The sequence below is a fragment of the Copadichromis virginalis genome, linkage group LG17 (assembly GCF_057382275.1).
Source record: "Copadichromis virginalis isolate Kocher_CV1m ecotype Utaka linkage group LG17, C_Virginalis_male_GT1.1, whole genome shotgun sequence".
Lineage (NCBI taxonomy): Eukaryota > Metazoa > Chordata > Actinopteri > Cichliformes > Cichlidae > Copadichromis > Copadichromis virginalis.
In genome coordinates, this window is record NC_140634.1 from 14,480,755 (window position 1) to 14,508,066 (window position 27,312).

Sequence of the window (27,312 nt, forward strand, 5' to 3'; positions counted from 1 at the left end):
CAGGATGAAAACACATTGAAGAATTATAGTATCTTTGGTCACAGCTCCAAAACGGTGGTTCGGTGTTATGTAGTGAGAGAGGTTCAATATTGGTAATTTCACAAATTAAGAATGATCACAAAATGTGATTCCAGTTTTAACATACGCCTACTAACAAACAAGCAACAGAAATGCACAGGCTGTTCAGAAGCTTGCTTGCACGATGTGTCCTCCAGCTGTTATGATAATGGAGCCAAAGACCATGTAGAATGAAAACGGATAGCTTAGGAATCGTAGCAGTGTGTTTCAGGCTGTGATACAGTGCGTGTTATCATTGTCTTTGTGTCTTACCCAAGTTTAGTCCATTTGCAACTTGGAAATAAATTTTAAGATTTCTGATATTTCCCTTTTTGTTTCCGGCTTAAAGTGGATACATGAGTTCAACTGACACTTTTCACATGTGGAGGAAAATACATTTATAACTGATATGAAGAGAGGACACTGATAATACACAGACAGATAAAACAGAGATGAAAGCACAGACCAACCACCCTCCTCCAAGTATCTGCTTATTTTGTTGCTGCTGGTCAGCAGCAGCAGCCACCAACCACCTACAGGCAAAGTAGCACATTTAAAGGAAAAGCTGACAATGACTCCTGGTGGTGACCAGGAGTCATGTTTTCAGTTTTTCTTCTAATGATGTTTTTTTGGATTGAATTTAGAAAATATATTTGGTTTTTATAGTTATCTTGAACAAAACAGAAATCATCACATTGTTTGGAGCAATTTTCCCAAAAAGATTTTTATGAAAACACACATGGAGAAAATAAAAACATTAAAAAGTATAATTTAACAAATAAACACTTGGGTCAGTGACTGAAAAGTAATGATAAAGTTTAAGATGTTACTATTTCAAAACAAAATCTCCACCACAATCAAACATTACAGTGAAGTGAATACATTTGAAGAAAGACTGAAGTAGCTGTAACCTGTGACACAAAGGTGTACATTTGATAGTATGCAAGAAATCAAAACCTTTGCCTGTTATACTAAAAGTACAAAATGTAATTGTGAATAAAGAAAAAATGTTCCCAGATCATTTTCACTTCACTAAAATGTTTCAGCTTAAATGAACTTCTGCATTTGCTGTGTATATGATTGAGTTACAGACCACTGGGCACAAACGTTTGATGGGTCCTAGCTCCTTACATGACTACTGCTTTCTTACACTGTCAATCCAAATACTGACGTCATTACTCTGGTCCAATCATCTTCTCGCTTGCCTTCTTTGAGCCAATTAGCCTCTGCTTTGCATGGTTTAAATTGGTGCTCTCCACCATTCTTCCTTTCAGACTCCTCCCCATTGCTATCTCAGACACAGAGGAGTTCTGTCCTACCTCAATGAAAATACAAACTTCCTCGATCTAAATGACACAAAGTAAAGTTTGGGAGGGTTTAGGCTCCCAGTGAGCAGAGGGTAATTCAATATAAATCCATCTACTTACCAAGTTTACACTGGGACATGTGTCTTTTTTTATTCTGTTTTTTGTAACAGTGGTGATTTGAGTGTAAAAAAATATGAATTAATGAAATTTAGTTTAAGGTGGGACACAAAGATCATGTAGTGACTTAGCCATTCATGGAGATGCAACAATGTACAGTGTTGTGAAAAAGTACTTGTCCCCTTCTTTTCCTCATTTTTTGTGATTTTGTCACAAAAATGACACGAGTAAGTACAAAATGTAGTTTTTTATGTTGATGGTTGATGATGATTTAATTTATTAAGGGAAAAAAGCTATCCAAACCTAACTGGCCATGTGTGAAAAAGTAATTGCCAGTGCCATCCTTGGCATAAAGAACTGCAATTGTGTGATAACCAGTAATGAGTCTTTCACATGGCTGTGGAGGAATTTTGGCCCACTCATTGAAGAATTGTTTTAATTTAACCACAATGGAGTGTTTTTGAGCATGAATGTCCTGTTTAAGGTCATGCCAAATCCTCTCAATCAGATTCAAGTCCAGATTGTGACTAGACCACTCCAAGACCTTTGTTTTGTTGTTTTAGCTATTCAGTGGGAAGTTTGCTGTTGTGTTTTGGATCATTGACCTGCTTCCTAAGCTGTGTGTACTTGAGCTTCAGAGCACGAATTGTTGGCCACACAGTCCTTCAGGATTTTCTGGTATAGAGCAAAATTCATGGTGTGGCACTGTTTTTTACTTCAAGTCATGTTTCTCTATTGCTATTGCTTTATGCTATTATGCATTTTAAACTAAACTACAGTGTAGTTTAACTAAACTAAACTACACTGTAGTTTAGTTTAGTTAAGGTTAAACTAAACTAAACTTTAGCCCATCCTGGAAGACGGCAACAACCAGTTTACTGCCAACACTTACTTATCACTCATGCTTTCGCTTATGTCCAGATCTGTCCTGCTTCCACGGCATCTCCACACCAGACTAGCAGCTATTTATAAACACAATATTCTCAAAACATTTTGGGAATTTTTACTTTTACACAAAGTGATCACTAAAAATCTTAGTGTTTTAATTACCAACAGTTTAACTTCAGTGTAATCAACCAAAATCAGTTACTGCAGAGTGGTGGGGCTGCTTTCAAGGGCTCCCTTAATCACACGGATTTGCCACATATTTGTTTTGGATTTTTTTTTAACATTTATTTTTATCCCAAATGCCCCACTGACACAGCCCTCAAGAGATCTGTGGTTCCTCCCGGGACTGCGTCAGGGGGCTTTTGCTTGTTAGGGAAAGGTGTGAAAGGGAGAGTGGCTAAACTGCTGGTGCAGAGTATCAGTGCATAATCTGGTTAAAATGACAGATTAAGGTTTAAAGAGATCTCTATCTATACAGTAGTATTCACAGTTGATTTTATGTACAGTAACTACATTATTGGTTACATTGTGCTGCAAAGGAAGCAACAGCATTATTATTAAAAGGTGTTTCCTTCATTCTGTTGTTGACATTTTTATCAGGCAAGTTTTTCCAGCAGGCGATGGTGGAAAGAACGAAGGCGTGCCAAGATCTCCTCCAGAGTGGAAGGAGGAGTCAAAATACACAGCCTGAGAGAGAAGGAAAAAGAAACACACCAACACAACATTAACATATACTACCTTGAAAAAGAACAGTCACATGAAAACTACTTACATTTTTAATGTGTTTAGATCACCAAGCATTTGACCTTTGGAATAGTGCCTGCATTTGCTCGATTTTACCAATTTTAAATATATACAACGAAACTAAATAGAGCCCTACATTTCATAAAGTTACAAATAAAGGATCCAGATTTTGTGCTAATTATTAGAACCTAATTATTAGTATCTGATTAACTAGTACTTATATAGCATTTCTTGCACTTGCTCTAACTGAGCACTAGAAGCACTTTATTACAGGACATGTTTCCCTATTCACACACATTCATATAATGCTTTAATCTGTACTAAAGTGTTAGCCAGTAAGCGTGGCTTCACAGAAAGATCTGTGAAACTGGTTTATTTTATTATATGTCTTTGTGTTGTTTCTGTGCTGCTAACCAACCAGGCTAGCAATAGCTGACAACTCTGTAATATGGCCACTTCTGGCTTTAAAAAACAACAACAACACAGTTAGGGACTTGAATGTTAACATTGAGGCTTCAGAAACCAAAGAGTGACAGTTCGTGGGTTAACTTAATCTTTTACATACAGTTTGCTATTTAAGATTTTTCAAAAACCTCTTTAAATAATGCGGTAGGAATGAGAATGCAATTCCAATAAAATTAAGCAATTAGCAATCAAAAAAGACCCAAGTAAAAATGTTAATGAGATAATGGTCAGCACAACAGCATCAGCAAACTGTTTATTTTGTCTACAAATCATTCTCTACATTTTTTTCACAAAATCACACATTTAGGGGACTAAGGGCTAATTAAAGATCTGACTAGAAACATAAAATAAAATTTTACCTGATGTGATAGTTTTTATCTTCCTGTCCATTCTCACAACCTGCCCCCACACAAATACCCTCTTCTCTCAGCAACCTCTGACAGTAAAGCACATCCGCCTTCACTTCCAGCCTCTGAAATTAAAGACAGTAAAACATTGTATCAATTTATGATTTTCACTGTTACATAAAAATGCAAGCAATTAAATGCTGGATTTTTAATGTTAACAATTTTTTTTACTCATATATACTGCTCAAAAAATGAAGGGAACACTTGAAAAATCCTAACTTTTCCTGACTGAAATCCTTACTTTTGGTAAGATTATAAATCTCGCTCATCCAAGTTGTGGGAGACGAAAAAATGCTTCTCCCGCTAAATTGATTCTTTCATTCACCCAAGTGACAGAAGAAGTGACTTGGGTGAGATCCAAGTGAAGAGAGACCTTTTTTTCTTCAGGGTGCATTTATGTTCCCAAACTGGGAAGTCTAATGTGATGTGGGGCAGTTTATAAGTTAATATAAACTGCAGTGGGCTTTTATTTTGACATTATTTTAATCTTAAAAGCAAAGCTGTAAAAACATACTGGATTAAATTTTACCCCTGAAATTTAAAAAAGTAGGAATGTAAAGTTCCCTGAAATCGAATTAAAAAAAAAACAGGCACACAATCAGAATAACATCCATATTTTTATCTTTGAAATCTCACCTTAGCCTCCTCTACGATGTGAGGTGGCAAGTGTACCCGGGGATAAAGAAAGAGTCCTGCCATTGATGGCTGACAGCTCATCCCTTCTACTCTATTCAGAAACTCACACGCCCGTTTAGCATTCTGGGAAAGAGTATCCTCAATATGATGAATCTCCTTTAAGAATAAAATAAATATTACTGTAGGCTGGGGAGCTCCTTGAAAAACACTCATTTACTCAACTGCAGTTTTATTCAACATATTGTATCTCATATCCTCTTGGATGCTATGGCTCACTGGGTCATGCTGACGCTGCACCAATGCTGTAAATATTCACAAGACTTTGGATTCACCTAACAGAGTATATCAGGGAAAGGAACAATCCCCCTGCCAGTTTAACAGTTCAAGTGTTATGGTAATGGTAAATGGCCTGCATTTGTATAGCGCTTTTCTAGTCCATAGGACCCCAAAGCGCTTTACACTACATTCAGTCATCCACCCATTCACACACACATTCACACACTGGCGATAGCAAGCTACATTGTAGCCACAGTTGCCCTGGGGCGCACTGACAGAGGCGAGGCTGCCGGACACTGGCGCCACCGGGCCCTCTGACCACCACCAGTAGGCAAACACGGGGTTAGTATCTTGCCCAAGGATATTTGGCATGCAGCCAGGGTGCAGCCTGGGATCAAACTACCGACCTTCTGATTAGTGGCTGACCTGCTCTGCCACCTGAGCTACAGCCACCCTCAAACACCCTTATTGGGATGTTTACATGCCTACATGCATTGAGTTGCTGCTATGTGATTGGCTGATTAGATATTTGCATTAATAGCTGAGTCGGTGTACCTTATAAAGCATCTGCTAAATGTACCATGACAACATGTAATGTGGATGCTGCGGCTTATGATGATAAACCAACAGCAAATCTAATTTCTCTGCAGTTTCCTTTAGTTTTGTGAATGTGTTTATCCTTGTTAAGCTCCTTATTGCATTTTTCCTACAGCATAACTGTTTTGTCTCCATGATTACACTTTAATACAATGCATTTACCAGAGATCCTTTTTGATTAAATAAAGACGTTACCATAGGACAGTCCCCTTACCTGTGTGTATGAGTTATAGGAAGAATCTTCAGGTCTAGGTGGATTAACACTAAGTTCCAGTGCCAGCTGTGGTAACACTGAAGCGCTGGAAATGACAGTTAAGTACTTTTTCACTGCTGGGTCAATGTTGATTACCTCCATATACCCTCCTCTCAGACCACCCCTAAACAAAGCAAATGCAGAGTTTAATAAACAGCATTGATTAACACTGATGAATGCTCTATCATTCAGGAAAGGAAATTCCAAAAGGTTAATTGTATTGATCTGGACATTGTATTTTCAGAGGCAGAGAAAACGCTTCTCGAACTCATTCCAGTGACTCCTTCAGTCACTCAAACCAGTGACTGACTAGGATGAGTGACAGAATCAACTTTGTAGGGTGTTCTTATATTCCCATCAGCAGTCGATTTGTATATTAAAAATGGACCCTATCGAGATGCCAACCACTTTTATGCTCTGAAGCTTTAAGAAAAAGTCAATTTTAGAGTTATTATATTTGAAGGCAAAAGTGATCATATTTAGACATGAGTGTTCATTTATCAACTAACAGTAGCAAGCTTGGTTAGAAAGTCCATAAACTGTACAAGTACATAGATATCTGTGAAATAGAGCTAACTAATAAGGACATTGGGATAATAGGGACAATGACTAACACATGTTGAGGTTAGACATTGATCATTGAATGACACTCACTCTCCTATGTGGGCTGTGGAAATTGAATGGAAAGACACCAGCTCCATTGTCTCAGCATACATTTTACCCATCTCAGACAGCACTTTCTTGTAGGAAATAAATTCTTTGTCCTGGCCGTACACACTATCCTGGTGCACCTAGACAGTACAAGTGAACATCAAAAGAAAAAGTGAAAAGTGAAAACCTGCACAACTCCTCCAAAGGGCAAGGGTTAAACTAAAACAATGAGGTTTTATGATATTTGAATTACTACGTGCTGACCTCGAGCTGCTTTTATAATAGCCCACTGCTTTCTGACCTTGGAACTATGATCTTGAAGGATTACATACTAAAATTGTGTATTTTATTGTCTTTACCCATATGGTTGGAGAAGAATTTGCTTATGTGTGATTTTCTGAAACATTATAGCATCATTGTGGTAATAAAAACTGTTGTATAGCTCTCTCCATGCCCTTTTTAATATGACATATTACTTAACATGGTTTCTTGAAGTCAACCTTGGATGCTAACAATGAAAGTTTGAAGACAATCTATAAAAAATTGTGGGTAATATAAGTTTGTTTGTTTTTTTTTTTACATATTTTTATATTTGGTTTCACTTGATTTTCACAAACATTAAGTCAGCTCGAGCTGTTACTGGTAGCTACCATCACACAAACTTTGTACATGATATTTTGAAAACTGTGGAGGTTAGACTGCTAACAAACAGGCAGGCAAAAACAGCCAGACTGATGATGTACTCTTTCTCTTTGAGGGGAGAGTAAACGTTATGCTTGTGGTCACCTCTTCAGCCAGTATGATGAGGCCATTGGTAGCAGCAAAGTGAATCACCTTCTCAATAGTTTCTCTGTCTTGCACGTAACCTACCAGGGGAAAAGTCACATTATTGAATGAGCTTCTATGAAGTAGCTGTAAACCACAAATCCACATGTGCAGTGCAAACAGCTAGAAAGAGACTCACATTTTAGTTTTTATTTAACTCTTAGGCTTTAAGACAGTTGACCTCTTAGCATGATATAGTTTTAAAAAGAGGACGAGGATTCTCTTAACGTATACACGAATATAGAATAGATCAAAAGCTGTGCAGGATGTACCAACAATGGGCTGCTCACCTGTAGGTTTTCCTGGGTTGCTGATGTATATGGCTTTGGGCTCACAGTGGACTCTTCCAGCCTCTAAAGCTCTATGCAGCTCATCCAGGTTTACAGCCCAGCCTTGTTCTTCAAAAAGACGGTATGGAACCAGTGCCAGCCCAGTCATGTCCAGCAGCATGGGCAGAGTATGTGGACAGGGCATGGGGGTCAGCACACCTGTCTGAGTTTTGCCCTCTCCGCTGGTAAGCAGGTTCAAAAACACCTATAGTGCAAAAATTATGTTGTTTTTGTCATAATAATAATAATAATAATAATAATAATAATAATAATAATAATAATAATAATAATAATAATAGATGAAAATAGTGGGTAGTTTTGTGCATGATCAAAAGATGTGGTTGCAGCAAAGTGGTGAATTCACAGTAAGGAATGGTGTGGGACTGATACACAGTGGCGGTGGTGCTCATGGTCAGTGTTCGGTTACATCAAGCATAGCAGAGATTAATTTTAATTTAAGCTGAAGAGAGTTGATTACAGCTTAGACTCATTCACTCAAGTCCTCCTTTATGCCAGTTATATACTATGATAAAGACACTGTTAGTGTAGGAAATAGAAATCAGTCTAAATAGCTGGGGGGTTTTTTGTTTTTCATTCACTGCTTGTATCCTAGATACAGATTCAAGCTAAGTACATTTGTATTCTCGTGTGCTGATATTTTTATATTAAGATACCAGCAGGTTCAGTTACCTTTGTATAAAAATAGATGGTAGAATTGTCCTTCAAGGAGCTACCTTTTACTTTCTTACTCTGAGTACATTTCAGAGTCTGCACTTGTTCGCTTCTGCAACTTCTTAAGTGAAGAAGTTGCAGAAGTACGTTAACTTTTACTGCATTTTACTTTTCCTTTTTCTTGGCTTTGCCAAGTGGTTACATTTCTGGTGGTTACAAGTTAAAGGAATGGTTGGCCTGCGTCTCACAATCAGGATTTAAAGTGTCTGTCAGAGTCCAGAGAATAAGAATGATTTGCTAAGAAACACACCACATCACTCACAGATTACATCTGGTGGAACACCTTTCCAAGAATTGGCCAATTTTTAAGCATTTCTTAAGTAACTAATTATACAAAGCAGAAAGATATAGCTTTATTTAAAAAAGAAAACAAAAAGAAACCTTCATTAAAATGTTCAGTATAAAGTGTCACACCGACAAACTCTTCTGTAATCCAGTAGTTAAGATAATGTCTTCTGGATGAGAAGGCACGCCACCATCTCGCCTTGTGATAAATTCAGAAATGCTTTTCTGGACTTGTGGTAAACCACCGGAGGTTGTGGAGTATGAACCTGTCACAGGCAAAGTGATTAGACTGGCCAGCAGAAGCATTTATACTCACTTTGTGCATTGCTTGCAGATATAATTGTTTTTTCTCACCCACACTCCCTCCAGAACACATGTCCAGAAGCTTCTGTGCCCTTTGCCTGACATCCAGAGGAAGGCTTTTTTCTTTGAGGAGCTCAGGGTACAGACACACTGCCATAACCTAAGAAAGCAATCAGAAAGTGATGTGCTCAGGTTGACAGAGAAGTGCAGGTAAAATTCGCAGATGATACATAAAACACCAACCTGGCGAATAAATGAGATAGGTGGCATTCCTGCCTTGTGTGGATCACCTGAGCTGACATCAATCACACTCTTGAAGGGTTTTTTTACACTCTGGAAAAATACATCAGTGTTTATCAATATTGACCGTTTTTTAAATTGACAGCTAAATTCTATCTATGCCAATCATGTACTTATCTCTTTAACCCTTTGACATTTGGTTTTCCCTTGGCTAATTTAAACTATATAGAGATAGAGAATGAATTCAATATTAACCATATATGACATAACCATAGCTTATACTTGTGGTTAAAAATGTACACTCATCCTCATCCATTTCCTTGACGTGGAGGTCAAGGAAATGCTGGCCTTTTTTTTTGAATAAGTAGAAGAATAAGAGAGCACAAGGGAAAAAATAGTCTGATCTGTGGCCTTAATATTTATTTGGTTTTCAGACATTTCATTTGTAGTAACTATCAAGTTACTATATATATATATATATATATATATATATATATATATATATATATATATATATATATATATATATATATACATATATATATATAGATAGATAGATAGATAGATAGATAGATAGATAGATAGATAGATATACCACAGGTGGATATAATCCTTTGACAAAAGAGGATAAGCTGCAGATGTGTGGTTGACCAAATTGAATGACTACTATTTACTATTAAACTGCTAACAATGACTCATAATTTATACTGTCTCTCAACTTCTTTACAGCTGACTCACCTGTGCAATCTGCTCTGAGATGCATGCTGCTAGACCCTGCAGGTTCACTGGGGCTCGGATCCCACGCACCCTGGGATTCACGTCCTGCACAGTGCTCATCTCTCCTGATTCAACTGTCTAACTGATCAAGGTCCAGTGAGAGGCCTGGAAATACACTCAGGAGGCGGGTACTTTGTAATTAGAATACCCGCCTCCTGATGAGTCTGGTCTTTAAGAGAAGACGGTGTCAGATTATTCAGCACCTTTTAAATTCAGATTTAGAAAAGAGCAAATGAGGAGAAACTAATACGGAAGAAATATACTCTTTCCTTCAAAGTTGCTGCTGACTGGTACACTCCAGGCTAATCACAGTTTGCCAGTGGTAACGCAATAGTGTTATCTGATTATATCTGAAGTTTTTGTGCCTTAATTGTTAAACTGCCTTTAATATCTGAAATTGTCCATATGACTTTTTCAACTGTGACACTTTTTGTATAAATAAAGCTTAAAAATGAATTTTACATACTTGGATATCAGCATATGTTTGAATCGGAATCCTTTGTAGTTTTTCTGCAGTCTGTTCATTTTGTTCGCTTTTAAATGTTTACCAGAGAAGTCTACTATTCTTAGAACTTGAACTTGTTCGTTTAAGACTTTTCCTACTTTAAAAACAAAAGAAATGTTTTAACCTTGTGACAAGCAGCACAGTCTGGAGTTTAAATATAAAACTAACTGCTTGTTACTGACTGACATAAGTTCAGTCAGTAACCTTAAGTTCAAAAGTATAATCATACAGCAAAATAAGATCTTTTATTTATTATTCCTTGGTGTAATAACGTTTTAAAGAGTTAGTACAAGCAGATATTGTCATGCCTTTTTAAAAAACTGAGTATATTTTAATCTGGGAGTATTTCCTGTAATTATATCTATTGTCGCTCTATGAATTATGTTAACTTTGCAGCTTTCTTCTTGTTTGATGGCAGATACTCCCTTCACCCTGGCCAAAAAGCCTAAAATGACCAAAGAAAAGTGGGAAACAGCTAAACATGAGAGGTTTTTAGACAAAATTGGTGGTTTTTTTCCATTGATTAAGCACTTTTTCCAGCCAAGAGTGATACCATATATGCCCTATAGCTGCAGAAAAGGCTAACATTGTTATCTTTTTACAAAAAAAACAGCTAAACATAAGAGGTTTTTGGACAAAGTGTGTGTTCTCCATTCTTTAAGCACCGGTTCGAGCACCAGTTCGAGCACCGTTTAAGCACCGGCACCATTTCAAAAGTACCGGTTTGGTACTGGTATTGGATAAAACCTAAACGATACCCATCCCTAGTGCTCAGTGTGTCTGGTTTTGCTTCCCCTTGTCTCATTAGGTCTGATTCATCCCAGCTATCTTACCACCTGTTTCCATCCTCTCGTTGTCCTGCTTGTGTATTTAAGTCCCGTGTTCCTTCCTGTTAGCTGTTATGTTGTACCTTCACTATACTGTGTTTCTTCCCTCCGCATTCCCACTTAATTCCTAGTTGTCAGTTCCTCATTTATTTTGTAGTGTTTTAGTTTGAGTTTTTTAGTTTCAAGTTTTCTTTTTGTATTTGTAGTAAGTTATGTACAGCGAAATAAAAGCTGCTTCCTTTAGTTCATTCCTCTGTGTCCTGCGAGTCCTGCATTTGAATCCAATATCCTGCTTGCACACAAAACATGACATTAATCGTATGCTAATTGTTGCCTACCCACCGAGCTATGGTTAAGATAAGGTAAACACATTAGAAGAGCAAAGATGGAGGATGAGTGTTAGAAGGATGAGAAAATAAACTTTTTTCAGTAAAAGTTAATGTGGGAATCCCTGATAGGCAGAGACAAATGCAATCATATAGTAAAACAGACGCTGAAAATGGACCAGACTTCAGTCAAGACAACATCTGAGATCCATCCACAACACAAGGTTAATTAAGCTCCATTCTGTCAATGTAATCTTTCAGATATACCACGTGTTCATGTGTGTGTTTAAACATTCAACGATTACATTCCTTTTCAAGATAAATAAAGCACATAGAGACAACATGTTTCCATGCACCTCAATTTATTTAAGATTTCCACAACACATATGAATCAACGATAAGACCTAGACAGTTATAATTCATCTAAAAGCGTCACTCTTAGCTTTGTTCACATTAACTGGAAAACCAAAAAATCTGTTTTATTTGTTGTTGGATATCATCCACCTATGCTTTATTCAAATTTTTTATACAAGCCCAGATAAATGGTGTGGGTTGTATCATGAAGATCATAAAGAATGAAATTTCTGTACCACTTTGTTCGTGGCCCAGGTTAATAATGACTGACTCTAGTGTTGTAAGCTGACAGAGTGCTGGCTAACACTCTAACTTCTAAATAAAGTGCTCTGATTTGTAAAGCTGATATGATGGAGAAAAGGAAGGTTTTGCGTGTGAATGAGACCAGGAAAGAATGAGATGGACATCAATGATTTACTGTGGCACACAAAAAGGGAGCAGCTGAAAGAAGAAGAAGACGCTCACTACTGAGAATCATGAGCATCATGTCAAAACTTCAATATAGCCTATGTTGTTTTTGGCTAAATTCTTTACTGTTGGAACTGTTGCAAAGCAGATGTTACTATTGCAGAATGACACTGAAATCTTTCTAAAAAAAATATTATTTTAGTTATACAGACAGTTATTTGAATTATCCTCTTGAGATACTTCACATAAATCTGACCAATCTCAAGTTTACACTTAGTTTAGGCCACCCTCCTCCACAGGGCACTATAAGCTGACTTCTTGCTTCTCTTTCTTTACACTTCTGTTGGGGTCACAGTGCCACCCATGAGACGGCAGTGAAAGGAGGTGAGGCGAGCTAGGACCTCTACCAGGGTGTAATGAGGAACAAGGATGCATAATCTGCGGGAGAGCACCACAAACAAGAGTCAACTTTTTGAAGCAATACAACATGCAGTACAAACCTCAAAAGGTTTTATGATTTCATATACTTTACCTCAAATGGAAGCTGTCAGTCATTTCCCCATGTTCACCTGCACCAGCTAATACACCCTCCTCTTCCAGTAATTTCTGACAGTACAGAACATCAGCTTTCAGCCCCAATAACTGAAAACAGAAGTGCATATAGGACAGTATGGCTTTCAACTTTTGTACCATCAGAATGATGTTTTTTTTTTTTTTAATATTCACATTTTTTTCACAATCCCTCAATAGTCTGTTTTCAAGGTTAAGCCATGTAAGGAATAAAGATGGAATCAGGTTCAAGTAAGGATAATGGTTTGGCATTCATTTGTAATGGCTAAACTTAGTGGTTAGACTTGGTATTCCATTAACATTGATAATAGACTGATGGAGAAAGAAAGATGGAAGATTGTTGGAACATTTCCCACCTTGGCCTGCTCCTTAATCCCACATGGTAAGTGCAGGCGAGGAAAAACATAGATTCCTCCAAGCACTGGCTGACACCTTACCCCTGGCAGTTTATTTAGGAGCTCCTGAACCCATTGAGCATTATGGGACAGAGTAGCCAGGATGAAGAAGGTCTCCTTTGTGAACAGAACAACCAGTAATTAAAAGTAAGAGTGTAACAGAGGACAACTGTTGGCTTTTGCTGTTTCCTCACCTGCATGTATGTGTGATACGATGGGTCTCCAGATTGTGGCGGATTGACCATAAGATCCAAACCAAGCTGTCCTGTGACTGGAGTACTGATATCACCACACAATGTGTTATCAAAATAATAAATCACCTCTGGATCCATATTAACTACCTCCATGTATCCAGCCCTCAGACCACACCTAAGATGCAGACACAGATTATCTTAATTAATTTATCAATATAATGCATTTAAAATTTGAGAAATGTCTAAACTATTCATTTAAATGCATGCATGGTATAAGAAGGCATGAAAAGTGAAGCTTGAAAGTATATTTCAAAGTGTATTTAGCCTACATTAATTCTAATGATCAGTATGTGGTTGCATAAACAAGCTATGCTATAGAAGCCTAAAGCCCTTTTCACAAAGGACACGGCGCATACAGTGCTGCGCACAGAAACACATTCATTTCTATTGCTTGTGGTGCAGAATAATGGTTTACTGCTGCGTCAAGCAAAGTGCAGCGCAAGCATATCAGCAAAAGGTACTGACACATCCCGTGGTCAAAGTTCAAACCAGTTTAATCTTTGACTGCTGCGCGTTGTTATGTAAATTTGTGCAACCAATAAAAAAGAAGCCCACAGTTGCACTAAGTTCTATGAGGTGCCGTAAGGGACATTATTACTGAAACGCTCTCACACACACTACTGAAACGCTCTCACACACACTACTGAAACGCTCTCACACACACTACTGAAATTTTAGCTCTCACACACACAACTGAAACGCTCTCACACACACTACTGAAACGCTCTCACACACACTACTGAAATTTTAGCTCTCACACACACAACTGAAACGCTCTCACACACACTACTGAAACGCTCTCACACACACAACTGAAATTTTAGCTCTCACACACACAACTGAAACGCTCTCACACACACTACTGAAACGCTCTCACACACACTACTGAAATTTTAGCTCTCACACACACTACTGAAACGCTCTCACACACACTACTGAAATTTTAGCTCTCACACACACTACTGAAATTTTAGCTCTCACACACACTACTGAAACGCTCTCACACACACTACTGAAACGCTCTCTCACACACTACTGAAATTTTAGCTCTCACACACACTACTGAAACGCTCTCACACACACAACTGAAACGCTCTCACACACACTACTGAAACGCTCTCACACACACCACTGAAACCAGAGGCATTACCGCTGAACAGGAAGTTGTTTCCTGACAAGGAAACTGATGGAAAAAGTGGTATATTTCAAAACACTACAAGGATTTCTACTCAGCAACCTGCTAGTACAGCAGTCCCCAACCTTTTTTGCGCCACGTAAACAATATAAAAATAAAAAAACGATAAATACCATGAAAACCATAAATAGAAATGTGTTCGAATTTTTGTGGAGGAATAAAACCCATTACATAGCAAGATCTCAGCTTGTGAAGGGATACAATAAAGGTGGTATCAAAACTCCAGAATTGGAATTTATGGTTGGCACCCTTAGAATTAAATGGTTAAAATCTTGTCTGTCACAGCCAGACTCTACTTAGCTCCACATCCCATGATTCTTGTTTAATAAAATAGTATACAGGATTAGACTTTATTTTGAAATGTGATTTTGCGGCAAATAAAATCCCCATAAAGATATCAAACTTTCCAAAACAGACGTTGCATTTTTGGGAAAATGAGATTTACCCACAACTTCTCCCCATAATTCAACCTTATGGAATAATAGGGTAATAACACTTAATCAAAAATCAATTTTCAAGAGTGACTGGTTTGAACAAAAATATTATATTCATAACAGATTTGTTGGATGATAACGGTGTCATTCTAAGTTACACAGACTTTTCAGAAAAATATTGTCTAAACTGTTCTCAAAGAGAATATAACAAATTTTGTGAACTGGTCCCACTGCCTCTGCTTCATTTGATTAAAATTTTTATGATATACAATAATTTCTCATCAGTGCTCCCAAATTTATTGCTAGGGCAATGTCAGCTGTTTGATAAAAATGCAATAAGAAATTTGTTAGTAGTTTCTTCAAAGACAAAATATTTCATAGTTACAACAGAATGGTTACATGGCATGGTTCTAATTTAGTTATTTCATATACACTGGATAAAGCATACTAAAAAATTATGAAATAGCCTATTCTACCTAAAGTTAAAGAAACACACTTTAAACAAAACTAATACTGTGGCAGAATTTCTAAAAAAAAGAGATTTGGCTTTGAGGTGGATCAGTGTTCTTTTTGTACTGATGAAAATGAAACCCTAGAACATCTTTTTTTTTTCTATGCCCTATCAGACAATGTATTTGGTGCAACTTAAAAAATTGGATTTCCCTAAATATTAATGATGTGCCACTGTTTGAATTACATCATAATTTTTTTTATATGGATCATCTAGCATTGGATGTCTCAGACATTATTAACATCATCATACTTTTGAGTAAATATCATATCCATTGTGCTAAATGGAGGAACGCTAAGCCTTCTCTCCCTGGTTTTATTGATGATTTTAAGATATTTTTCTTTGCTAAAAAAGACAAAAAGCACATATGCCAAAAAAATAACCAGGATAATGCACGTCTCCCGCTATTCTAAATTTTGACTTATGCTGAGGCTAATATATTGTTAAGTAATGCAGCTGTCTCACTAAGGTCCAGAATCGATTTGTTCCACGATTCGATTCAATTAAATTCGATTTGATTATGGGGAATTTTGACAGTCAGAAATATTATAATTCAGATCAGTACATTTACATATTTTTGTATTTAAAAAAAGGAAGCTGACACACGCAAGACTTTATCAAAGGTGTGAGCATCACAGCAGATGCCTTTGTGTCAAAGTAGCTGAAGATAAAACACATAAAAACATGAAGGTGGTTTTCCTGGCCTGGGATTTTATAAAAAATATTCTGCAGTACATCAAAAACGAAAGAAAACCATTAATCAACATATGAACGTTACCTCTGACGTTACAGCGGTTTTATTAGAGACACGGCTAACGTTTTGCATTTTGCATAATTTTAAAAAGTTTAAATTTATTCAGTATTGAACGGCAGAAATTAGGTTTTCTTTTCGGAAGTATGTAAAATGAAAAAAAAAAAAACAGCGGCCGACTGCGCTGTAAACAACAGTAGACTTGTGCCTAACAAGCAAGCGAATAATGCAGAAAACAGATTTTTAAACGGGAAACTGTTCTTGAAGTACAGAGAGAGAGAAAGAGAGAGAGAGGGCTGTGCATGACGTGCGATTTTATCGTGGTGGAAGCAAAACAGTGAGGGAATTCATGACGATGTTTATGTGAAGCGCAGTTTGGATCTTCTTTTGCTGCTGGTTCAGTCAATATTGTTTGGAGAGAGATCAAACTAACAGCTTTAGAATCGGCGCAAAAACGGCGTGAAAACAAAGCGCGGACCTGCCGACAGATCAGAGTCAGCGAGCTGTCGGCTTTCAGCCCCGACCGTGTCCGTGCTGTCGGGTGAGAAAGGCGACATCTCACTGATTCTGATCCGCGGGTCCGCGCTGTGTGTTTACGTCTTTGTGCAGAAGCCGTGTACCTGCTCTCATTTACTGTCTTAGCTTTTTGGTGGTTGTTGAAATTTTGTGAGGTTTCACCAGAGATTCTGGCATTTCGGGCAAAATAAATTTATATTAAAAAATCGATTCAGGATTTTAATGAATCGATTTCACGTTATCCAAGCCAGAATCGATTTTAATCAATAAATCGATTATAAAAACCCACCCCTAACTAACAGGTTGCTGAGTAGACATCTGTGTAGTGGTTTGTTTGAAATCTAACACTTTTTCCTTCAGTTTCCTTGTCAAGAATTAACTTCCTGTTTAACTGAAATGCCTTCCTGTTCAACTGAAATGCCTTCCTGTTCAACTGAAACACCTTCCTGTTTAACTGAAACACCTTCCTGTTCAACTGAAATGCCTTCCTGTTCAACTGAAACACCTTCCTGTTTAACTGAAATGCCTTCCTGTTCAACTGAAATGCCTTCCTGTTCAACTGAAACACCTTCCTGTTTAACTGAAACACCTTCCTGTTCAACTGAAATGCCTTCCTGTTCAACTGAAACACCTTCCTGTTTAACTGAAATGCCTTCCTGTTCAACTGAAATGCCTTCCTGTTCAACTGAAACACCTTCCTGTTTAACTGAAATGCCTTCCTGTTCAACTGAAATGACTTGGTTTTTCAGTTGTGTGTGTGAGAGCGTTTCAGTAGTGTGTGTGAGAGCGTTTCAGTAGTGTGTGTGAGAGCTAAAATTTCAGTAGTGTGTGTGAGAGCGTTTCACTAGTGCGTGTGAGAGCGTTTCAGTAGTGCGTGTGAGAGCGTTTCAGTAGTGTGTGTGAGAGCGTTTCAGTAGTGTGTGTGAGAGCGTTTCAGTTGTGTGTGTGAGAGCTAAAATTTCAGTAGTGTGTGTGAGAGCTAAAATTTCAGTAGTGTGTGTGAGAGCGTTTCAGTTGTGTGTGTGAGAGCTAAAATTTCAGTAGTGTGTGTGAGAGCGTTTCAGTAGTGTGTGTGAGAGCGTTTCAGTAGTGTGTGTGAGAGCGTTTCAGTAATAATGTCCCTTATGGCACCTCATAAAGTTCAACCATAGGATGAAGAAAAAATTTTTGCGCATATTCGAGTTGGGTGAACTTTTTGACAGAAGTTAAGGTGCATAGTTTTTAAACTTCCAGAACTTCTTCTTTAAAGCTTTCTTCTTTGAGAGATACTTTTTTTTTCTTCACATTTGAACATAATACAACACAAACTCTCAAAGAGGACACAAAGTCACAGAGATACATGTTTTGAAATGACACGGAGCTGGGGCATCTAGTACATGTAGAACGGCCATAAACAAAACTGACATACAAGCAGAGCGCAGCGGCATTTTTAATAGATAAAAGGCAAATGGTTTGAACATGAATTAAGGCTGTAGATTGGGGAGAGCCTCAGGTGGGACTGGCGGAGGCTCTCAGGCCAGGCAGATCTCCGTGTACTAATGACAAGCTTGTATAGCAGAGTGTGTCAGATATAGATAGAGCCAAAGCAGACCCAGCAGACTTGCTGTGGTGCAAGTAGTGGTAGAATGGCCTGTTCTGGCTGGAACCAGGCTGGAACCAACTCCGGTGTTTCCTAGCATTTGCTACAATTGATTCATTTGCAACTTCAGCCAAATAGCCCAAACACTCACTAACCTAACATCTCCCAAAATTCCTTTTCAGTGGATGCCTCCACTCAAGAAGCCTTTGACACACTCTTCGGTTCAGCCTCCATCCCCATTAAGCCACATCCATCTCAGGTAAAATGCACCCATATGCCTTTTTCTCTCGCTGTCTCTTTCCCAAAAAACAATAGACAATGATGTTGGAGACATTGGCTAGAAGGAGTTGAGCACCCTTTTCTTTGCATGGACAGACCTTAGCCATGCCTTTTGCTCATCAAGCCATACAGATGCAATTTTTTCTGCACAAGTCTGGAGGCCTCCACCCGAGCCGGAGGTTTCTGCACCTGCTGGTCCCATCACCTCCGCCGGTCCACAGTGGAGCATCGCTGGACTGGCAATATCTCAATTATAAAGTATAGAAAATTGACTGAGGCCTAAAATGATATTATTACAAATAGCTTTAAAAAAAACTACATTTTTGCGCCTCCGGCTTCCAGTTGAGCTCCAATGCCACCACTGTCCATGCGGCCATCCACCAGAACTTTTGTCTAGGATCCTGTTGGAAATTGTTGTTGACAAACATAAGAGACAGAACTCACTCTCTAATGCAGGTACTGGATAAAGAGTGGAAGGAGATCAGCTGCACTGTTTCTGCAAGCTCTATATCCATTTCAAACAGGACTTTCTTATAGGAAATAAACTCTCTGTCCTTCCCATACACGCTGTCCTGGTACACCTGGAGTGCAGAGGAAAGAAACTGATAGATAAAGAAAACCTGACAAATGCATAATAAAAAGCCAATCTGAAAAGACAGCTCATGGTCACCTCATCAGCTAACAGTAGGACTCTCTCAGCTGCTGCGAACTGAATCACTTCCTCTATTGACTTCCTGTCCTGCACATGGCCTAGAAAGACAAAGGTAATATAAACAGTGATGAAAGAAGACTGTATCTCCATCTAATGTACAGTACAGTGCAATAGTTACACCATTTGGCACATCCTCTACAGTGAAAATAACAAATAGCAAAGTTTTACAGATTACAGTCTGAAGTAAAATGTCAGTCATATATATTTAACCTCTTTAATATTCTGGATATTTATAATTGAGCTATTTGTATATATTAGAGCTATTTCTAATATTTTGTAACTTTTTAATATATTGTATTATTGAATTTATTTCAGTCAGTTGCTGTCCAGCAACTGTAACCACATAATTTCCTTCGGGATTAATAAGGTGTGCTGATTCGGATTCTCATTTCACTTAGCTACTGTGTTTTACTTACCTGTGGGATTTCCCGGGTTGCTGATGTAAATGGCTCGGGGCTCACAGTACCCCCGAGCAGCCTTTAAAGCTTGATGCATGTTGTCCAGGTCTACAGCCCACCCTCTCTCCTCTGTCAGCTGGTACGGTACCAAGACTACCCCAGCCTCCTCCAGCACATTGTACAGCATGTGTGGGCAGGGCCCAGGTATCAGCACGCCTGTCCGAGTATTCCCCTCACCACTGGCCAGCAGTTTCACAGCAATCTTATAACAATAATCGAAAAAGCTATATTTTTTTCCTTTAGGGAGAGCAATCTTTTCTGTCACTTTTTGCTACAGGTTATTAAAAAAATCAGGAATAAATGAAATAAAATAAATGTTTGAAGCAGAAAACAAAGTAAAACTGTTTCCCCTCGCAACTCCCTTTGCAACAATGAGAGATCACTCACACATTTAAGCTTTTCTTTACAACTAACTCAATAAACTATGTTTAAAGGCTAAATTAATACAATACACCTGGTTGTTTCAAAGATTCTAAAAATATGTTACATGTAGAAGTAAAAATGTTTAAGCTGTTGTTTGAGAATATTTTGGTTATTTTGGTTGAGGTTTTTACAATGTGTAAAGACTGGACATTATTATTAATACAAATCATATTATTTTTCAGTTAAGTGCAAAGATAAAATGTGAAAGCTAAACAACTACTACAGTTTGCTATAGCAGAAGATACATAAAAAAGTCATGGAAAGGATTTCCACGTCATCAAATTGCTTTATTTCAGCATTATGCAGGTCTGTTATTCCAACTTAAAGTACTTGAGTTGGCTTATTAATTAATGATGAATCAACTTATTTACTGCAGTTGAGTCCAGCTTAATTTAATTGAGTTGATCCAAGCCACGCAAATTACATTAGTCCAGCAAAAGCACTTAATGCTGATAAAAAGTCATTTATGAACAATAAATAGCAATAGCATACACGTGGTGTGTGTATAATTTCCTGCCTCTTGTGACCCTAGTGATTTTCCTATGGTTTGTAATGATTTTGTGATATTGCTAGTCCAGGCAACTAACCAGTCTTGCTAGCTTGCATTATGTCATCTCAACAAGAATAAATTTAGCAAGTGTTATGCTGATGAATTTGATGCAGATTGTATATGTTTCAACTATGTTCACTATAGAAACATCAAATTGTTTAGTTCAAATTACAACTTAGACTCTTTAAATGAAATAACTATCCAATTTTAGTTTTTTGAGCGATGGTAAACCCTAAAGATTTGTGGGTGTGTGGTCTGAGTGATAGGTCTGTTCACTCAGATAACTGCACTTTCCAGCTGTCTGTTTTTATGCTATTGTGTCCTTTCAAAGCATTTTAAAAAAGATAAAGTGGCTGATAAAGTTGGACATTGCATCTTGCTTAAAATGTGTTTTATTGTGTGGCCTCCCTTGATGTTAGACATGTTTAATTATGTAGTGCAGCGGTCCCCAACCCCCCGGGCATCGGACCGGTTCGTGAGTCGTTTGGTATAGGCTGGGACTGATCCACTGCCCTGCGACTTATAGGAATAGGTGGCTGAGATGAATGTCATATGTGCTGTTGATATTAGTTTACTTGTTTCTAGTTTTCACGGTGCTCCATGATTGTGAGAGGAATAAAAGAATTGTGGACATCAGTATGAAGCGTGGATTCTTTCGACCAGAGTAGATACATGTAGCATTTGTGTAACTAGAAATAGTACGAATAGTGTTCATAGTCATACCATTATAGCCCTTTGAGAGCCAGCAGAAATAAAGATGTTTTGGGCATATGAAGGAACTCCATCTCTTTTTGTGATGAACTCAGCGATGCTTTGCCTCACATGACGAAGACCAGAGGATGCAGTGTATGAACCTATCAAATTATAATTATTTAAGTATATTTCAATATACATGTGAGTTAAAATCCCAGACTCTCAAGTTTAAAATTCAGTTTGTACATGCAAATTTTTTAACCCTCACCCACACTTGCTCCGTCACAGGCCTCCAGGAGTTTCTGAGCTCTTATCTTGACATCCAGAGGAAAACATTTGTCTTCCAGCAGCTGAGGGTATATACACACTGCCAAGACCTGAGGAAGTAGGCCAGATTCAGAGAGGAGTTTGTAGACAAGACTTTTTGAACAAGGAAAGTGTTTTTAACACATTAAGAAGACAACATGGTTACAAATATAGGATATGTATGGTGCAAGAGTAATATAAAATGCAGGAATTAACAATAATCACTATACATTACATCCACTGCAGAAAGTAATGGACATAAATAAAGCACATGAAAATAAAATGGATAAATAAGATTACACTTAAAAAATCACAACTTATATGACAGATACACAAGTTTGACAGGAATGCTTACACAACACAAAAAGTTACACAACACAATTAATGAACACTAACCTGTCGAAGAAATGAAACATGTTGTAAATCAACTCTGTGGGGATCACCTGAGCTAACATCAATCACCTTCTTGAAGGGTTTCTGCGCCCCCTGCAGGACAACACATGTTTAGGACTCAATTCTCTAGACCCGAAACAGATTTTCTCATTTCTCGCAACATTTCTGAGGTTCTCAGCTCCCAAGTTAGCTAACAGTTTTAGAGAAACAACTCAGTTAAAACAATTAACTCATAAATGAAGAAGCAGTTTGAATGTTTATTACAGCTGAAAGTTTCTTTGATTTAATGAAAACCAGCCTGGTTAAAATATTTAGATTTTTAATCAAAATGGCAGTGGACCACAGAAGTGTGTTCCTCATCTTCAAATTTTCTTAACTCTTTAACCCTTAAGTAACCCCTGAAGTTCCTTTCTGAAGTGAGCCATTTCTGTCATATTTAACGCTTTTGGTTTAACTCTTTCACTGAGACTTCAACTTTGCTAGCTCTTCATTCCTCAAAGATTTTATCCAAGCAGCTCCGCTATGTTTGAAATTGCTGCAAACCTGTTGTGTGTGTGCTCTGTGAATATGCTTACATATATCAGGGGCAAATATGGGTTTAATATCTTGCCCAAAGACACTCAGTTAATCAGACTTGAAGAATCAGGGACTGATATTGTGTTTAATTAAAAATATTAAGTAGGTTGAACTCAATTTTTAACAATTTGTTATTAGAACTCAATTTAAGTAAGTTACCAGTACTTTTTATGCAAAAACGCTGATCAACTCAATTTATTTGAGTTGTCTTAACTTAGAAAAACTAAGTAAGCTGGAAATGTTGCTTCTCAGTGCGGAAGGCTGAAAGACGTGTTTTGAAAGTGCCACGCCACTACTGTCCCCCTCCCTAGCATGGATGTTAATGTTAGCTATGTTATATTGCTGCCTCTGTTCGGTGGTGTCGAGCCAAACGGACTTTAACGTGTGTTTGAACGAGCTGACGGTTCACTCGTTAAGCTGAAAGAAAGATGCTTTAATCACAGGAGTCACACATGTGTCCACTGAACCATCTGGGAACTCTTCTTGTTTCGTAATAACACAAATACTAAATCCTCCTTCTTTTGTGCTGTTTTGTAGCAGTGTATACACCTGAGACTGTCACCTGTCTGTCTGTGCTGCACTCTCTCTCTGTTTCTTTCTCTCTGTGTTGTGTAATAAAAGTATGAACATGTATTTATAAGTTACACTTGTGTTTGAATCCTGCAGCTTATCACACATTTGATTTCCATGTGTGACAACTGCAAGTGTCCAGAGTGATGACAGACTGAGGGACCCACTGCTGCACATCATCTGTGAGGCATTGCACTCACTGAAGGAATAACTGAAGGAACAACATTTGTCTCTTATATATGATACACCTATATATGCACTGTCAAAGATACTTGTCTTTGAGTGAAGATTTAAGGTGATAAGACATATAAATAACTGCAACTTGAATCTGTACTGAGGCTCAGTATTTGACACAGAGTTCATGTTCACTGCTGTAATAGCTAATAATGATTAATATAATAACTATAATAATATTGGCCATATTATATTTACATTACCAAAGTGATATGACTTTAGTCTCATGAACAACATTAGCTAATTGTTATTTACTAACTAATCTTGAAATAACTGTTCAGTACAGAAATGAAGCCCAAAAATCATGTTTTACTGTCCTGTGGTCTCAGCCTCAGATACTTATCAAATCACACAAAGCTCTTGTAGAAACAAACAAACAAATGAACAAAATATGTTCTCCTTCATTTCTGTCAAGCAAAGTTGTATGACACATTTCCAGCGGTTAGTATCATGGTTGCTAGGCAACCTGGGAAGCGCGACGGAGACTAGACCGTCGCATACAGACAAACTTGCTGTTTAATTTGCAAATCGAGCTCAACACTGCCCCTAGCGTCCTGGAGCACTTCCGTTGTGTTTTGGAATTTGCATGTGTTTTGGAGTTTGCATGTGTTTTGCATTTTGCAAGTGTTTTGGAGTTTGCAAGTGTTTTGGAGTTTGCAAGTGTTTTGGAGTTTGCAAGTGTTTTGGAGTTTGCAAGTGTTTTGGAGTTTGTACGTGTTTTGGAGTTTGCAAGTGTTTTGGAGTTTGCAAGTGTTTTGGAGTTTGTACGTGTTTTGGAGTTTGCAAGTGTTTTGGATTTTGCAAGTGTTTTGGAGTTTGTACGTGTTTTGGAGTTTGCAAGTGTTTTGGATTTTGCAAGTGTTTTGGAGTTTGTACGTGTTTTGGAGTTTGTGAGATTATAATATTATTTTATGCCATGTTATACCCCTAATTAAAGATTGTGAATTATTATGTAGTTTTAGTTTGCATTATTCTCCTGAATTAGAAGAAGGTGATAACTATTGCATTTGTTAAACTGATTTGCATTACATTAGATTGCTGATTTATTGTGAATGAATGATATTGTTTTATGATGCATTATACTGCTGAGTTATAAGAAATACTGTTCGCAGAAAGTCATCGCCTTATTTGTCTGATTAGAAGAGAACAGAACATACTGGAGTTTTCTGCCCCATCTCAGCAGGAGCAGATAAACAGGGAGCCAAGGTCGTAGCTTAGGCACTGTGTGAGAGAAAGCATGTGAATGTTTAGGCTTTTATGATAAGGTGGGGGCCACTAGAGGCTATAAGAGTTTGATCAATGCTCCACCATTTTGAGATCTGATGCTGTCTGCGTACGGTGTCCATCTCCCACGCGTGTGATCATTAAAATCATTGTTTGACTCAACCCGGCCGGACCAGTGTTGTTATTGTGGTTTTTCCTCTTGTGTCCATCCCCAATATTTGAATCCGTAACAAGTTTGCAAGTGTTTTGGATTTTGCAAGTGTTTTGGATTTTTCATGTGTTTTGGAGTTTGCAAGTGTTTTGGAGTTTGCAAGTGTTTTGGAGTTTGTACGTGTTTTGGAGTTTGCAAGTGTTTTGGAGTTTGTACGTGTTTTGGAGTTTGCAAGTGTTTTGGAGTTTGTACGTGTTTTGGATTTTGCAAGTGTTTTGGAGTTCGCAAGTGTTTTGGAGTTTGTACATGTTTTGGAGTTTGCATGTGTTTTGGAGTTCGCAAGTGTTTTGGAGTTTGTACATGTTTTGGAGTTTGCATGTGTTTTGGAGTTTGCAAGTGTTTTGGAGTTTGCAAGTGTTTTGGAGTTTGTACGTGTTTTGGAGTTTGCAAGTGTTTTGGAGTTTGTACGTGCTTTGTCTCTAGGGGCCACCGTAAGAATGTAACCAAACTGTTTATCATTGAGAAAGTGTGATGGAACATTAACATAGTGTTAGTTTTTAACCAGCTGTTGTTATTATTTAGCCAGTTTTTGTCTGTTGGAATCTTTCTCCTACAACAGAACATAGATGTGATGCTTCATATCTTGAATATGGAGGAGCAGACATGAATTAAAATGTATCCTCACAGTATGCAAATGCCTACGGGGACTCTCTTCTCTTCTACATTTGGTATTTTACATTTGGCCCACATAAAACGTGATTAGTCTGATGAAAGAAGTCCTTCCCGACCACTGCATTCAAATAGAGTGGGACAACATTGCTGCTTCCACAAACTGCAAACCCACTGATGTGTATTTTTAATAGATTAATTATATGTTTGTTGGAAGACGTAATTACACACCAACCTCCTATATATTTCGGAGTACACTATGGTTTTTGGCTATTTAATAGTGTAAAATAAATTACTGACTTCACCTTTAAAGGTGGTGTAACACTACTGCTGTGTATGTGGAGAAGATGTAGACATTTGTTCACAACCCTGTGACAACCATTAAAAAATAAACAATTAAACAGGAATCTGTAACTCTCAATTTGTAAGACCTTCTGATTAATAGACGGCCTGCTTCAACATCTAAGGCACAGCCGCATAGTGTAGTTGCATGTTGTCACCTTACTGAGATGCTGTATGTTACTTTAACTCCTTTAATTTAGCACTCCTCAGTAGATCTAAGAGTGTGTAGATAACTGTAAATCCTGTAAGCAAGTAGAGCTGTCTTGTCACAAGTGATTTTTGTGATTGTTTGCTATGACAGATCTGTAAATACCTTTTATGTGTAAATCAAGGAGTTTGGCAAGTGTCAACTTACCTATATTTACATCTCCAGTAGGGAAATGTATGCATTCTCATTTACACATTTGGCTACATGTTCTAAAAATAAATAAATAAATAAAAAAACCACACATTGCGTTACCACTTGAAGAGAGGCTAGTCTTTCCCGATGTTTGCTACAGAGATTGCATTTACTTTATTCCACGGACACTTTTACTTAAAAGAAAGATATTTTGGATATATACGTTTGAGCTGATTGCCAGGACTTACCAGTGAAATCTCTTTTCTGATTCGTTCAGCCAGATTCTGAAGCATAGTTTGCGGAGAGTCTCTAAGCCATCTCACTGTGGGGTTCACATGTTGAAGAGAAGTCATCATCTCCATGAAACAGTTGAACTCAAATGTTGGAGCTGTCCATTTAAAACTATTGCAGTCCGAGGAGCTTTGCCAGACAGACACTGCTTCTTCCAAATTACTTTCTAGCACAGACTTTCCCAAAATGTGGGGCCCGCCCAAAGCCATTGCGGGGGGCGGGGGCAACGCTTGGACACTGCTAGCACAGGGCGCCACACAAACGCAAAGCAGGAGATGAAGCATCGCTGAATGTTTCCAAACCAACTTCATTCTAAGCCAAAGACTAGAAAATATGGTGAAGCATATCTTCCCTTTCAGATGTTAGCTCTTTATACAGTAAAGTTACAGTGGGATACAAATAATATCAGGCTGATTCTGCCATCCTACCACGATTTGGTCCCCCTGTCTAAACAGACAAATAGTATCCCACAGTTGTTTATGTTTTTAAACCCATTTTGCACAGAGAAGCATTTTTTGAAAAATGTATTGATAGCAATGTTGAATATTATTACACAGAATAAAAACAACTACATGTAAAATAATTAC

At 37.8% G+C, this 27,312-nt stretch overlaps 2 protein-coding genes and 1 long non-coding RNA gene across 4 annotated transcripts in view; 1 reads left to right on the forward strand and 2 right to left on the reverse strand.

Annotated features, from left to right (window-relative positions):
* Positions 1-537: 537 nt before the first annotated feature.
* LOC146689113 (alanine aminotransferase 2-like) lies at positions 538-10,332 on the reverse strand. Of its 2 annotated transcripts, XM_085436987.1 has the most exons (11): positions 9,851-10,332; positions 9,116-9,205; positions 8,924-9,032; positions 8,699-8,835; positions 7,514-7,757; positions 7,185-7,264; positions 6,402-6,538; positions 5,709-5,871; positions 4,622-4,777; positions 3,938-4,050; positions 539-3,056 (listed from the first exon to the last, which is right to left on the reverse strand). In XM_085436987.1, exons 1-11 carry the CDS (start codon positions 9,947-9,949, stop codon positions 2,966-2,968), a joined length of 1,419 nt encoding a protein of 472 aa, XP_085293113.1. In that variant the 5' UTR covers positions 9,950-10,332; the 3' UTR covers positions 539-2,965. The 2 variants fall into 2 exon arrangements, with proteins under 2 accessions (XP_085293114.1, XP_085293113.1); XM_085436988.1 differs by lacking the exon at positions 8,699-8,835 and having other exon boundaries at positions 538-3,056; positions 8,886-9,032.
* A 2,302-nt stretch (positions 10,333-12,634) lies between these two features.
* On the reverse strand, positions 12,635-27,055 carry LOC146689114 (alanine aminotransferase 1-like). Its single transcript, XM_085436698.1, has 11 exons — positions 26,683-27,055; positions 22,332-22,421; positions 21,898-22,006; positions 21,660-21,790; positions 19,922-20,165; positions 19,464-19,543; positions 19,238-19,374; positions 13,469-13,643; positions 13,236-13,391; positions 12,842-12,951; positions 12,635-12,747 (listed from the first exon to the last, which is right to left on the reverse strand). The coding sequence occupies exons 1-11, from the start codon at positions 27,034-27,036 to the stop codon at positions 12,642-12,644; spliced, it is 1,692 nt and encodes a 563-aa protein (XP_085292824.1). The 5' UTR covers positions 27,037-27,055; the 3' UTR covers positions 12,635-12,641.
* LOC146689115 (uncharacterized) overlaps positions 12,635-27,312 on the forward strand; it is a 370,205-nt gene continuing 355,527 nt past the window's right edge. The window contains exons 1-2 of the long non-coding RNA XR_014915984.1: positions 12,635-12,817; positions 18,697-19,006. This is a non-coding gene — a long non-coding RNA (uncharacterized LOC146689115). The remainder of the gene's footprint in view (positions 12,818-18,696; positions 19,007-27,312) is intronic.